At 43.7% G+C, this 14,403-nt stretch overlaps 1 protein-coding gene across 5 annotated transcripts in view; it reads right to left on the minus strand.

Moving 5' to 3' along the window:
- The window catches only part of cep112 (centrosomal protein 112), a 105,091-nt gene that overhangs the window by 1,373 nt on the left and 89,315 nt on the right, over positions 1–14,403 (minus strand). For 4 of the 5 annotated variants that reach the window (XM_029277793.2, XM_020636259.3, XM_065964985.1 and 1 more), the window contains 3 exons: positions 8,907–8,996; positions 1,582–1,683; positions 320–384 (listed from right to left, as the gene is read on the minus strand). In XM_029277793.2, the coding sequence (XP_029133626.1) occupies positions 320–384; positions 1,582–1,683; positions 8,907–8,996 (257 nt within the window). The remainder of the gene's footprint in view (positions 1–319; positions 385–1,581; positions 1,684–8,906; positions 8,997–14,403) is intronic. The other variant, XM_029277792.2, reaches the window with a different exon arrangement.

Below are 14,403 nucleotides of genomic sequence, written 5' to 3' on the forward strand. Positions count from 1 at the left end.
AAAGACATAAATGTCTCGTACGGTCTGATGGACGGGGGAGAGAGAGAGAATCAGAGCCCTGAGGACAGGAAGCTGTCACAGTCAACGCTTCATCTAATGAACCTGTGCCATTTATAATGAGTTACAAGCTTTTTCTGTACGAGTAGATCTGGATTCTCAAACATGACCAATCTTACAACCTGAGGAACACTGGGGAGAGTAAATGGTTTCATACATACAGCACACGCATCGTATTGTGCAGAAGTACCACCTTCCACATGAACTATGAACAGGAACATGTGCACAAACGTTCCCATACAGTCTGAACAATCATGCTAACCTCCTGCTGCGACAGGCGTCCACTTCTTCCTGCAGCAGAGAGGCTCTCTTCTGGAGGAAGTTTACCTGCAACACACACAAAGAGGCACAGAGGAGTCTTTAAAATGCGTCGCTCTGATTAGCCGTGTGATCTAAATGAGGGAAGATCAGAAGGGAGACTTGAAGTGGAGGAGGCACGACGGCTTTGAGTCAATTGTGCTTTTTGGGTGGAGGGGGTTAGTTAAGAGGAAGAAAGGTTTGGTTGTTGAGTCCGGGGGTCAGGACAGCAGGGGTTGGGGGTCAGGAGATTAGGGCAGCGGGGTTAAGGCACAGAGGGACAGAGGGGAGATTATGAGCCAGGTTAGTCGAGGTTAGGATGCTGCGAGGCGAGGCAGCGCCACTCTTTTGTTCGGCTACAAAGTGTGGGTTTATTTATGAAGTGTCTTAGGCTGAAGTGAAAATAAACCACTTCTACATTTACACGGCATCCAGAGCCTGGCAGAATAATCACGGCTCCAAAAGAATCCGTATTGTTCTGGGACTACCGTACTGGAGCCGAGGGTACATTCCTGTGTGGGGGGAGAACCTCAGGGATGTTCTAGCATTTCATTTGGCACCGAAAAGTGGTGAAGGAGGTGAAAAAAAACCAAAAAAAAAAAAAAAGCAGACGAAATGTGGTCAGATGTCTTCAGAGACACCGAAAGTCTCCCTCCTCTTTTTTTAATAATCTTAAAACTATTTACTTTAATAAGTAAAAACATGGAACATCATCAATGAGAGGAGAGGCCCCCTCTGGTCATGAATGAGATCTTTTAAACATATCTGATCACAAAGCTGTGGTTGGTGCTCTGAAAGGGGATGTAGTGGAACAAGGCAGCGGTTTACGATGAGCCCCCTTTGACAGAAACGTGCACCATGTGGTCTGATCATCATCACAGAAAAACCTCCTTTGTGTACAGTTCGGAAGGCGAGAAAAAAACGAAGGGAGAGTGGGAGGCACACTTCATCTGAACATCATGGCTTCATGAGTGTGGAGGGATTGTGTGATCAGAGAAATGGACAAGGAGATATTAAGGTTTATATCGAGGATTGGCCCACTACACCAAAAGCTTTCTTTGGTGACAAACAAAAAATCTTGCAAGCATGTTTATCGGGCTATGTGTGTACTGATTGATTTATAGTAAAGTTAAAAAACTGTTTAACATCCTTGTTACTAAAGTCATCAGACTGAATATGTCATTGTGTGAGTTCTCGCCCTGTCGTTATCTGACAGTCAGCTCTCACCTGAGCTTTCAGAGAGGTGATGGTGTCCTCCAGTTCCTGTCTGAGCTCCGACGGCATCAAACCTTTGATCTTCCCCTCGTACTCCTGACACGCCGCGGTCACCTGAGCGGACGAGAGGCAAGAGGATGGACAAGCAGTGTCAGCAAACTATGAAGACACACCTGAACATTTCCATTCATAAATCAACCATAATCAACTCAACCATCTAATGGATACAAATGCATTATGAGGAACAGAAGCACCTGCAGAGAGAGCAAAAATGTGTCATCTTCATCTGTATTTATATCATTTGTAAGTTATTTATGTCTTCCACTGGATTAGAAAGCATATTTCACATGCACACACACACACACTTCCAGACACAGTGCCAAAGTGTGTAGCTCCCTTGGAGGAGGCGCACACACACACACACACACACACACACACACACACACACACACACACACACACACACACACACACACACACACACACACACACACACACACACACACACACACACACACACACACACACACACACACACACAGTGGGTATCCCCTCTTTATTCATGGCTCAGAGTATTCCCTCGCTCTTCACAGCTCCTTCACATCTCCACAGGGGTCCTGCAGACTGGCATGCCTTGCTCTCTGCACAACACCCCCTACTGGCTGCTGATGACTACAGCCACATCTGACACAATGCATTTATGGGCCTGTTACACAGCTGGGTTTGGACGGGGACAGAGCCACGGTGGAGGGCAGGACACATCAAAAGCGGCAGCAGCAGCAGTTCAGAGCCTGCTAGCTAGCTAGCTGCACCGGGGAGGACGGGAGGAAGTCTGTCTGGGGCTAAATTACACTCCACTAAACCAGAGTCTGATTATAGAAGTTGAAAAGGGTTCGGTTAGCGCAACCCCCCGCCTTTTACCCACAAACACACATGAATGGACGCACACACACATCTCAAGACACGCACACAAACACAGAGTTTTACAGTACTGTAAAAGCATTTACAGCGTTTTGAAAAGAGTTGCTGAATCAATTACTTCTGCGCTTGATGAACGGTTTAACAGAGCGCGAGGAATCAACGGGAGCTTAGAAAAGCAACAGTTTTCACCCACATTTTTCAAAGTGTAACCAGGGGAGTGTCTGAGCATTTAGGGCGACCATAATGTATTTGACAGAGCCAAAGATCGGCTGAGATCAAGAATATCCCCCCCCCCCCCCCCCCCCCCCGCCCCCACCTCTCCTCTCATCAGTCCGCTCTTTCAAGTGAAGAGAGCGTGAACGAGGTGAGGGGGAGGGAAAAAAGATTGGTTTTCCTAAAATAATTTTCCTGTTGTGGATTTAACTGATTGTTCTGGCTTTGGCTAATTAATCTTCCTGGGCACAATGAAAGGGATTGGGAAGCACTTCAAAGGGAGCTCCAGTATAAATGATCCCAACATGAAGCGGCTCACTTTGTCTCAGCACAGCGTGCAGCGAGATTAGTCTGCCACAACTTTGCCAAATTTTCAGCCTCCTTCTGCCCTATTCTTTTGAAAGTGTCAGGACAATAACATCAGGTATAAAGCCCATCTCTTTGGAGAAATGTGTCTTTTTTTCTCTGCGTGAGAACAGAGTGGAGGATAATTTAAGAGTGGCTTTTTTTTTTTCAAACACGAGGCAGCAGAACTGGTCTCAGACGCTCTAATTTCAACGTCCAGGAGTTACAAAAAAATCAGCTGAAGCTACGGGAGAGCGTATTTTCAAAAAAGGTCTGTCTATCTATAGCAGCTTCTGTAGTCATAACAAAACAGCTAGCCAAAGACAAAACACACTCCACTACCTCAAACCGGAGCAATAAACAATGGTTGAATAAACACATCCCTAACCAACCACTCGGAATATAAGTCTAGATTCTTCAAAAGCCGCGCTCCTTCGTTTTTGCATTCTTGGTTCATGTATGGTGCCGTCACCGCAGCAATGAGAGATCTGCTCTGCCTAAATTACAAGCTCCTTTGTGGCAATGCTGTCTCCTTTTTTTCTCCTTCCCATACATTAGAACGGGCAAGGCTACAACGGCGTATTCGCAGAGGCTCACAGAAAGCAACCGGGACAACTGGAAACTATACGTACAGTCGCACGGCTGATCAAACCAGACAAGCCGTGAACGTTTGCTTTAGCAACATCGAGAGAGGGAAGCCTCAAGGAGAACTAATGTATTATGTGATACAGTAATGTTGTATATCTGGAGTCTGTTCTCATGTTGTCAGGGTCCAATGCAGAGTGGGCCTGTAGGTGCAAAGAAAAGCACTATAAAAGATGACTTTTAGTGTTTATTGTTCTTAACACTGAATAAGCATCGCTCGGCACTCTGTTCATCATATGTACAAACTCTGTGCACATCTTCTGTATCTATATCTATATTCTGCATTCCTTCAACAAACTGAACTTGTATAAATGCAGATTGCTGCTCCTCCTGCACAGTAGCACACCAAAGCATTTGCAATCACATCTTTCCCTGGCATGTCTAACTAAAGCTCAGCCATACCTCACTATGCAATGTGTGTGGGCGGAAGCAGAAGCCTCTTAAAAAAAAAAGAAAAAAAAAGAGGCATCTCTGTTGTGGAAACATATGCGAGGCTAAAACAGCAGACAGGGATAGGTAATTGAAATTTCTCTGACTTCACGGTGTCTCTCAATGGCGTTCAAACTCAAAACAGGAGCATCTCTCAAACTCCCTAAAGATGTCTGCCTCGCATCCTCTCGCCTCCTCTCACATCTCGGTTTGTCTTTACACAAACACACATTTTTCTCCTCTTTTAACAATTATTTTTTTCTCTTACAGCAAAGGCATGTTTATTTTCCTGACAGGTGGCAGGAGGTATGTAAAGGCATAAAGAGAATCCTCCTCACCATTAGGACAGATGTCAGGTCCCTTTGAACAGTGCTGTTGATCAAACCTTCTATGAGGTTTCGGTCATTGACGGACTGCAGATGAGAGTGAGCTTGAGAAGTAAAGAGAGGAAGGGAAGCACAAGGGGGGGGGGGAATAAAGTGTGCCATTTTTCCCAAAGCAATGAAAAGGGACTTTGACTTTCTGGAGAGAAATCAGGTTTCATCTCCACAGCTCTTTTTAAAAAAATGAGGTTTTGTTTGTTCTTGATGAAGCGTGATTCTCTGGGTTTGAAGACTGCGAGGAGCGGCAGACGTTTTCCCTTCCCAGTCATCTTAAAATGACAACATTTCATCTATATATAGTCTTTAGATTGTGGTTTTGACTTTCCCTTGCATTTGGTGCCGTCACATGGCGTGGCTTTTGACAGCTGCCAGCAGAAAGGAACAAGCCCTCAACACTTTCAACGTTCAAATGAAGTTTGTCACGTCGTTGGGAAGCTTGATGTATGCTAATGAAGGTGGGGTGTGTGTGTGTGTGTGTGTGGGTTCCGGCTTGCGTGGGACGGGGTTGGGGAGGCTGAGTAGCTGCTGGAAAGATATATTTTTTTGATATACACCCCCACACCCCCCTCTTTTCCCCCCCAAAGTGACAAAAACCGTGTCAGGAACAAGGGGGTACATCAAAAATGACGCCACTCACAAAGTTTTCACCTCCACATCCACTGACTTGGCACTCAAGAGTTCACCAAGGAGCGATTTGAATTCAAAAATGCTTTTCTGCAAGAGGGGGAAAAAAGAACCGCTTCACATAAGTAAAAAAAAACAAAAAAAAAAACAGAAAAGAAAAAAAGGCAGCAGGAGATTAGAAGTGGCTACAGATCTCAGTGAAGTTGTTAGAACTATGGGATGGATCGGTGCTACTGATGTAATGTGCCTCAACAAAAACAGCACACAGAAAAAAACGACTGAGCCTTAAGAACTCGAGTTCAACTCCTCTGCATTTTTACATGTGAGTCCGAAACCAAAAACAAGAACAGGAATAATGTATTTTTTATTTTACCAGCTCCCCTGCTGCAGGAGAACACATCTCTGTAACGTGTACAGTTCACTGGGCCCACTGTATCATTATGTATTTATACAAAGAGCTGTACTCTTCAACACTCGACTCCTCTCTTCAAGCAGAATTGAACCACACACAGTGTGAGCTGCTGATCCGCCATTTTAAAATGAGGGGAGCCTGTGAGGGCCCTGCGAGTGTGAGGCGAGCAACATCTGTGTGAAGTCTGGGCAGAAAAGGCTGTGTGTTTTTTTTTTGTTGTTGCATGTGAGGGGATCAGATTACTAAGACAAGTCTTGGCAGATAAACTAGGACAGTATCAGCGTGAGGAGAATGAGAGGGGGGTCATTATCAAAAAAACAATGCACACATGACTGAGTGTGCACACAACAATGCAGATATGATGGACACTGATGCAAACAGAGGGCTGTGATTGACATGAACAGGGTAAATGGCAGATATAACACACCTGATAACAAAGAGTACAGTCTGGAGCTGCTCTTTTTTTAGATAAGATAACTTTCGTTTTCTTTGGCACCATGTAAATAAAGTTTATGGATTGAAGCATTGACATGAAATAATCCAGAAAGTCTCTGAGCTAGACCCTTTAGACCAGCAGGTCTCAACCAATGATCAGTGAGAAAAGGATCAAGTAATTTAACAGCAGTCATTCTGCCTTTTAACACAAGCAGAAAACTCCTCCCCTTTCTGGCTCTGCTGCGTGTGTGAACGCACAGCGCTGAATTTTTTTTACCCCCAACTTCGTCCAGACCTTTTTTCCAGTCAACCCCCTAGTTACATTTCAGCGTGAAGTCAGGGTTAGCCGATGTGTGAACCCAGCACATAATATATGTGTGAAAAGGGCTATAAACACTCATCAAGTTCATTAGGTATTGACTCCTTTTCCTGTCATCCAACATATACCCTGAAAAGCTGTTGGATCCCTACATGTAGCACTATTTAAAAATATGTCGAAAAACCCCACGTCATTCAACATTTCTCCAGGAGAGTTTTTGATTTTATACCATGAAGATTATATTGATGGCCGTTCTATCAGGGACGACTAGTAGGTGGTTGCAGCAATTTAAATATCTACATCCTCACGGCATCTTCCACCCTGAAGAAGTCATGCGCTTGTTGTTGCTACACCTTATTAAAAAAGCTGTTACTTTAACCACATGCTTCAGATCTCGTCCTTCACCAAAATTCTTCAGCTGTCCTATCCGTCGATGTATCAGTTTCATCTCCGAGTTGGCCGATGTGCAGAGATTCCTTCTCAAATTTGACTGTGGCACACTTCCTGTTTGCGTCTTCGTTGCCAACTTTGACATAGCAAAACAATCTGTGATAAATTAGTGAAATGTGTTTGCGGTAGAGAATCAAGAAGTCACGTACAAAAAATTGATACCAAATGCTTAGTCAGATTCTTGGTATTGTTTACTCATTCCTCTCTTCGGGACATTGCCTCATTCCAATCATTATGTTGCTGATTTGATACCAAAAAGCAGATTTTTGGTAAAACTACAGAAAGTTTGTGTTTGAAACATTTTAACCACACATGTCGTAACTCTACGGTTTACAAGAAATAATATGGTGTTTAAGGTTTTAATGTGCTAAACAAGATCAATAATCAATAATTTGATCAATAATTACATTTAGTTTGAAATAGTTTAACACATTTCAACAAAATATATTTTTTGAATGTCACAAACATGTGCAAAGTGTCACTACACACACAAACAGGCACAGAATATCTGAGAGAAAGTTTAATATTCTGAAAACGATCTTAAAGCTCCTGTGAGGAACTTTTGGTTTGTGTTGATCTTGGCGCCCCCTTGTGGAAAAAAAACGTATGTCTTTGTAAATCTTATGAAGAAAGTTCCCATCCTGCTTCATTTTAACAGTCAAACATATCACTCTGTGAAGCTTTGTTGTTAGAAAATGCTGTTTTGGCGGCATGCTGTTTATCGACTCGTCTGACTCCTACCCTGCAGCAACATTTACAAGTATTTAAAATAACTATATAGTAATAATCAATCTTCCCGATAATGGTCTTGTTTGCTATTTGTCATATTGAGTCATTAGAATTCATTTGAGACAATTTAATAACCAGCTAAAAAAAACTCATCACAGGAGCTTTAAAATATAATGACTTTTCAGTTTGTGTCTCTAAACTTAAAATCTGTAAGACATTTAGTGAATTAAATCATATAATGACCTAACTGTATCATCAGACATTGAGGGGACATGCTATGTTGAAGTGCCAGTATGCCAGTATGTCCTCCTTCTAAGTTTAGATTCTGGTCCAGAATGGTCTGGATTTGTTTGGACCAGAGAAGGTAGGCGGCCCCCACACGGCTGTTTTGGACACCCCTGGCTTTATCAGATATGAGACCAGTTATCACGGCTAACCAACAGGTGATGCAGCAATGGAAGCGGGCAAGAGAACTGGTTCAGATAGAAGTGAACATGCCCATTTTTCTTGTATATAAAGGCATATATCCCCAGTGAGCAGGCAGGGTTAAAGGTCAGTTCCTCAAAGTCATAGGAAACAACGAGTAGCGCCTCTGGGACTGGGTCAGGGACCATCAACTCCTAAAATCCACTGACCCCTTCCTTCAGATTTATGACAGCCAGACACCGAGGTGTGTGACGAGTGTGTGAAGTGTGTACAGGGGTCAGTGGGCGGATCGGACTGGACACAAGAGAATGAATGCCTTCGGTGTACATACCAGCGTACAAAGAAACGGCCTCCTGCGTGAGTGTAGTCATTAGTGCTTTCTTCTCTGTGTGTGTCAAGGTCAAAACAGAGCCTGATTACAGGGCATTCTGCAGAGCCATGGGGAGTGTGTGTGCGCACACAGAGGCTTCCCTCTGAACACAGGCGGTGGTGGCATTCCTGGCCCTAGGCGCTGGCTCTTGAAGCCAAATCTCAAGGAATTTGGGAAATGTGCGAGGGGGCATATCTCTGGCTCTGAACTGGAGAATGAAAGATGGTGGAGGGATGGAGAGACGGCAGTAAAGAGAGAAGAACTTCTATGCCCCCCTGCAGAGTCTAGTGAGGACGACAAGGGGGGGGGGGGGGGGGGGGTTGAGGGTCTGGGTACACCAGGTGAGCAGGGTGGGGGGGAGTTAGAGGAATCTGTAAAGGCATTTAAGAACCCCAAGAAAGTATCTCTGGATAAATGAGAAGTCAAAAAGAGGTTATGTGCAAGAAGAAGAGTGATGAAAAGGCTAAGGGCCTCACGTTGAAAAAAAAATATGATGGGCAGAGAGAGTGATGCAACAGTTATGGTTAGAAGCAAATGAGTGTGAGCGAGAGTCAGCCTGCCTCTCTTGAACGTGCCCGTTGAGCCTGAAAGAGAGGCAGCAGCGTGAGATGAAGAGAAAAACAGTGACTGCATTACCTTCTCTTCGGTCTCCAGCTCTTTGTTAAGTAGCTTCTTCTCAGAGCTGTGCAGCTGCCTCTGTAGACTTTCCACCTTTCCCTGCAGAGCCTGGGGGAAGGGAGAGACAGTCAGCGATGTCGGCCGACTGACAGGAAAAAAGAAAAGCAACCGCAGAACTGCTGTGTGGCGTTACTCGTCTAGATCACATGGTACCAGGTGACAAACACAGGTTTACTCTGACTAAGAGAGCTTTCCCAAAGCGGACGAAACAAGAGTGATCAAGAGCCAAAGAGAACATATAGAAGACAGAGAGAAAGTGAGATAGAAGGGAAGACAGCGGGACAGTGAGAAGAGATGCAGCCTGTGATTAATCTTTGTGTGTTAAAAGGCTAATAACAAAGTCATGGCACTAATTACCAGCAAGCTGGCCTCATTAAGCCCAAACTTATTTCCAGACAAGGGCATACTTTGGGAATTAGCAAACTTTTTGAGTGCTTTGAAAAGATGCATTACTTCCAGGAGAATCATTTCATATACTGTATCATAGAGGATAAGGACGCCTCTTGCATGTACCTGAGTTGATAAAATTTCCCCATCGGGCGTCAATACAGGACTTAATCTATTTAGCTTTCCAAGATTTAGTGAAGAAAGAAAAAAACGAATGAAAAAGGGCATCCTCCTCCTCTCTGCCTGTAAGCGATAGCAAGGGGAGAGAAAAAAAAAAGAGGCAGAGTTCCTGCATGCAACTCAGAACCAGATGTTTTGCACACACATGTGAACACTTCGCCTTCGATTAGGCTGCATGAAAAGCAGAAAGAGTGATATGTGCACGAGCGCTAGTGTGCACAGATCCAAGGACACACACACACACAGCCTCCAACAAGTGTACAGGGCACTGGCTATCATCAATATCCTCAGCGTCTCCCCCCAGTGGAGTTGAGAGAGCGGGCCAGGTGTTGCCTCGTCGATCCTTGGAGTTGATGGGAAACACATTCCAGGTGATAGGCATGACCGGCCTGATCTACGGCCCACCGCTCTGACATCAATCTGTACGGCTTCAGGGCCACGCTGAACTTCTGAGAAGCAACTTTCTGAGAACAATGACTAACATGTAAAAAGGTGCAACACAGGAAAAGAAAAAAAAAGAACTGTTGAAAGCTTTCTTGTAAGTTAGATAAGTAGATACATTAGATCTTTGATGAACCTTTATACACTTACTTTTTCTACACTTGATTTTATTTCCTCTTCTTTTTCAATTAAAGATTTAATTTGTTTTTATGGTTTTATACCTTTTTATTTTCTTAATGCGTTTATTCATCTTTAAGGTTTGATTTTTTATTCCTTTTTGTTCAGCTTTATAACTCTTTTTCCGGTTATTGCTTTTATTACTTTGTTGTTGCTTTTATTTCTTTTCCTCTTTGTAATTTATTGCTGTTCATTAATTTCCTGTTGCTTTTGATTTGCTTTGACCCTTTTCCTCCCTTTATGATTTGCCGCTTTCTAAACTTGCGTTCTTAAAAAGGTGCAACATAAAGAAATCTTTCTTCGTCAATCATTTTCTTGTTATCATTTGCGGTGTCAGGACTGCGACGAAGTGTACACCCACACCTGGGCTGCACTGCTGCAGGTAAATCCTCTTTTCTCCAGCAGCGTGGATAATTCAGGCCTCTGGCAGATGCATCACACATTACGAGACGATTATGATTCTGGAGCATGTTGAGGTCAGTTTTAGCTCGGCAGCATGAAAGGCAGCTGGTTTCCAGCGTGTTGATCCTATTAATCAGGGTATTTCTTAGCCAGTCACGATCCCATCACAGCCCACTTCTCCATCGAGTGCAAGCCCTTGCTTTGGATTTCATCATTTGGTTTTGTTTATTGGTGAATCAAAGCCTCAACGACACTGGAAAAAAAAACACATTTTTCGAGGAGCTGACACCATTTTACACACATGTTCTCCATACAGTGACCAAGATGGATGAGGATTAGCTTTCATTTTTTCCTTATTGAAGGTTTAGAAGTCTATAGGAGAATATGTCTGATTGGGTCAATATCCTTAAAAGTTAACTAGTATTTGATTTTTTCACACAAGTATGCAAAGTTTGTTGTTTTTCAGTTTGTACGCTCCTCCACACACAGTTGCAACCATCCTCCTAAACCTTGACCCTAACCTCACCCCCGTCTGTGGGTTTAAGGAAGATGAGACCCTGACAACCCCCCCACCCCTCCCTTTCTAAACCCACTTCAGATTCCCCGCACTGTGACACAGCATTTCTGGACCAGGTCTTCTGGGAAGTTCGGCTGACTGGTCGGCCTCACTGCTGACGTGCCGGTCTCTTTCATGTGGCTTCTGTATCTGATGTTCTCAAAACATGTCTGAGGGAAGAAGTTCAAAACTGTCTTTTCATTAATAGAATCAGAAGAAGATGATTCCGTCCATGAACAGAGCATCGTGAGTCAGAGAGAGGCTGGAAATATTTAGTCACTATCAGTGTCATATATGAACACGATGACTAAATAATGAGGGCTGTGTTTAGGCACTGATCAAAGAAACATCACTCTCAAACTGTCAGCCACAGCCATTAGTTCTAGAAGACATCAAAAGTGGAAAATGTATGCAGCTGTTAACATCTGCACAGCTGTCATTAAACAATTAGAAATGTATGGTCAGATTTTGAAATCAAAAGCTAAAAATAATAATCATTTAGAGGATTACACAAAAATCTCTGTTATTTACTTGTCAGGTGCTGCAGATTTATTAATTTTGACCATTTTCTCAGGCCAACTTTCTGTTCCTGTCTTAAATCCACACAGCATAAACAAACACATGTATGGCAGACACATGTAAAGAACCTGTTTCTATAGTATTTGATCTGTAAAGGTGCCTGATGACCATACGTAAAAGCTCCTGCTTAAGTGTCTCCAGATGCTGGTGATATGGTCTTTATCAGCCATGCAGATTGGGATCACTGTGAACAGGCCTGGAGGAAGGGGGAAATCAGATTTCCTTCGGGTGAGAAGATGGGAGGGGGCTTTGAGAGGAGAAGGAAAGAGTAAGGTCTTAGAAGGAGAGAAAAAAGTAAACAAAATGCAAAGCAAAAAAGCCTGAGGAGAGAAGACAGAAATGTGATGACATCAGAAAGATTGAAAAAAAGTTCAGAAAGGTGAGAGACGAGGATGAGGGGAGGGACATGAAGGAGAAAAACACACAAGGCTGGAGTGAAGAGCAGGGGCAGAGGTGTACCTCTGCTGCACAGTCCCACAGTCGGGCGCTCGAAGGCCTCTATCACCTCTCCATCAGCAATGTGCCTTTCATTCCAAACTTCGGCTCAAAGGATTAGCGAGGCGCACGCGCACGCAGGCAGCAACAAACACACCGCTCAGAGCGATCCATGCAGGTATAGGCATGCATTAATATTAACAGCAAAAGTTCTAAAAATGTGAGTGCTGCACTCAGTCAAATGAGAGTGCAATCCATCTGTTTTATGCACACAAACATACACACACACACAGACGCACCAACGCCTGAGTCATCTTTCCTGGGTGGTCCTCCTGCGCAGATAAGGCAAGCATGTTTCCCTAGGGTGAAGTAAAAGCAACAGAGGGCAGGAAAAAAAAAAGCACAGAAGAAAGAAGTGAGGGAATAGTGGGAGGAGGAAAAAAGGCCAGGGGCCTCTTTAAACTCGGTGTTTTGTTAGGAGCCGAGCTGCTCTTCATGTGCGGCGGGGCCTTCTATTTGCAGCGTGCTGTCAGAAGTTTCTCCCAAAGTCTGGATTAAAGAGATCCTCTAATGACACTGAGGCTGGACGACTTCAGACAGCAGCGAAAACCTCACAGTGCACCGCCTCCAGCCAAGGACACACACACACTCACACACACACTGACACACACACTGACACACACACACACAGAGACAAGCAAAAGGGTAAGAGCAGATACATACACAGGGGGCATGAAGCACACAGACGTACATAAGCAAAGACAGCATGTGTACTGCGCCCACACACACACACCAGCTTTAGTAGAACAAGGTGCTGTGTGTATGTACGTCTACTGATCTAATAGTAAATAATAAAGGAGGTGCTAACCTCAAGGATATCTGGACGGCCAGAGAGATGAGCACAGACTCTCTTTTATCTGCACTTTTATCAAAGGATTGTGGGAAAGGTAAAGAAGAGAGTGTGAGAGAGAGAGACTGTGGGAGGAGGAGGAGGAGGAGGAGGAGAAGAGAGGTCTCCCTCCTGAGGTGTTAGAGAAGTGAAACTTTTGCTTTTTGCTTTGCTGTCTGTCTGTCTGTAGAAATAAAAAAGATGAGGTTTAGCAAGTCGACTAGGACAGCCTCTCTGAACGATATCACCCATATTGATATGAATTGACTTGCTCTCAGCACTTTGATGCTCTCAGCGCCTCTCCCAGCCCTGATTTCAAACCCGAGTGTGAAGAGAGCGTGATGCAAACAGAACAGTTATCTCGTCTATTCCAATATGCACGCATGTCGGCACAGTTTCCTTAGTACTGATGGAAATGGTAAGACAATTGCTGCGGTAATGAAGACATGTTGCAAACCGAGCTATGCCCACAGGGGGAACACACTGTTCTCCACCTTTCCGTCTCCGTCTCTTTCAGCGGCTGTGAGCTACAGTAGAAAGAGAATAGGAGACAACTCGGAAATACACGCCATATGCCCTGTGTGTGTGTGTGTGTGTGTGTGTGTGTGTGTGTGTGTGTGTGTGTGTCTGTGTGTGTGTGTCTGTGAGAAACATGCTCCTATTCTGTTTATCAAATAGCATATCAGTTAGTAGATGTAAAGTTGAGCAAAACTTGAAAACTCTGGAACGATGTCTTCTGAACACTAAATAGCTCCGTGTTTTGATTCAGGACGGTGTTTTCAGGTTCTGATGAGAAAAACAGCCTGTGATGTCACTCAGATTACAAAAAAAAAATACAAAAACAATATGTTAATGGGGCTCTCGACATTTAACTGAATAAGCTCAGGTCGCTCTGCTAAAGAGGAAGTCTCAAAACTTTTTCAGACAAAGCTTCTGAATGTAGTTACGACAAACTCTACAATAACTTCTTCCCACTGCAGATATCAACAAAGTTAGAGCGACAATGACACCTTCCCTTAAAGAAACACTCACTCATTAGTTCTTACGTTAATCAAGATTGATGTTTGTTAGCAAAAAGCTGTGTGTGTTGTGGATGTCTGAGGTCGCCAGAGTTTTGTGAAATCAATGTGAGGTCATGAGCCAAACAAGGGGTTGGGGACCAGTGGGCTAGCCGATTTCCAATGTGATGGAAAATACTGATTTATTGATAATTTACAGCTGTCCATATCCTGTGTGTTTTGTTAAAGCAGCTGAAAACACAGCCAGTGTTTATAAATAGACTACATTTAAAAAAAAGTTGAACTGGCATAAAACAGAATCTTATACTTTAATGGCAGCCCATACCTTTATTTTTGAACACATCACTGGTTCCCCTTAATCTGCTGCACTGATTTGTGGGACAAAGCACT

Source organism: Labrus bergylta, chromosome 16 (genome assembly GCF_963930695.1).
Source record: "Labrus bergylta chromosome 16, fLabBer1.1, whole genome shotgun sequence".
NCBI classification, from domain to species: domain Eukaryota; kingdom Metazoa; phylum Chordata; class Actinopteri; order Labriformes; family Labridae; genus Labrus; species Labrus bergylta.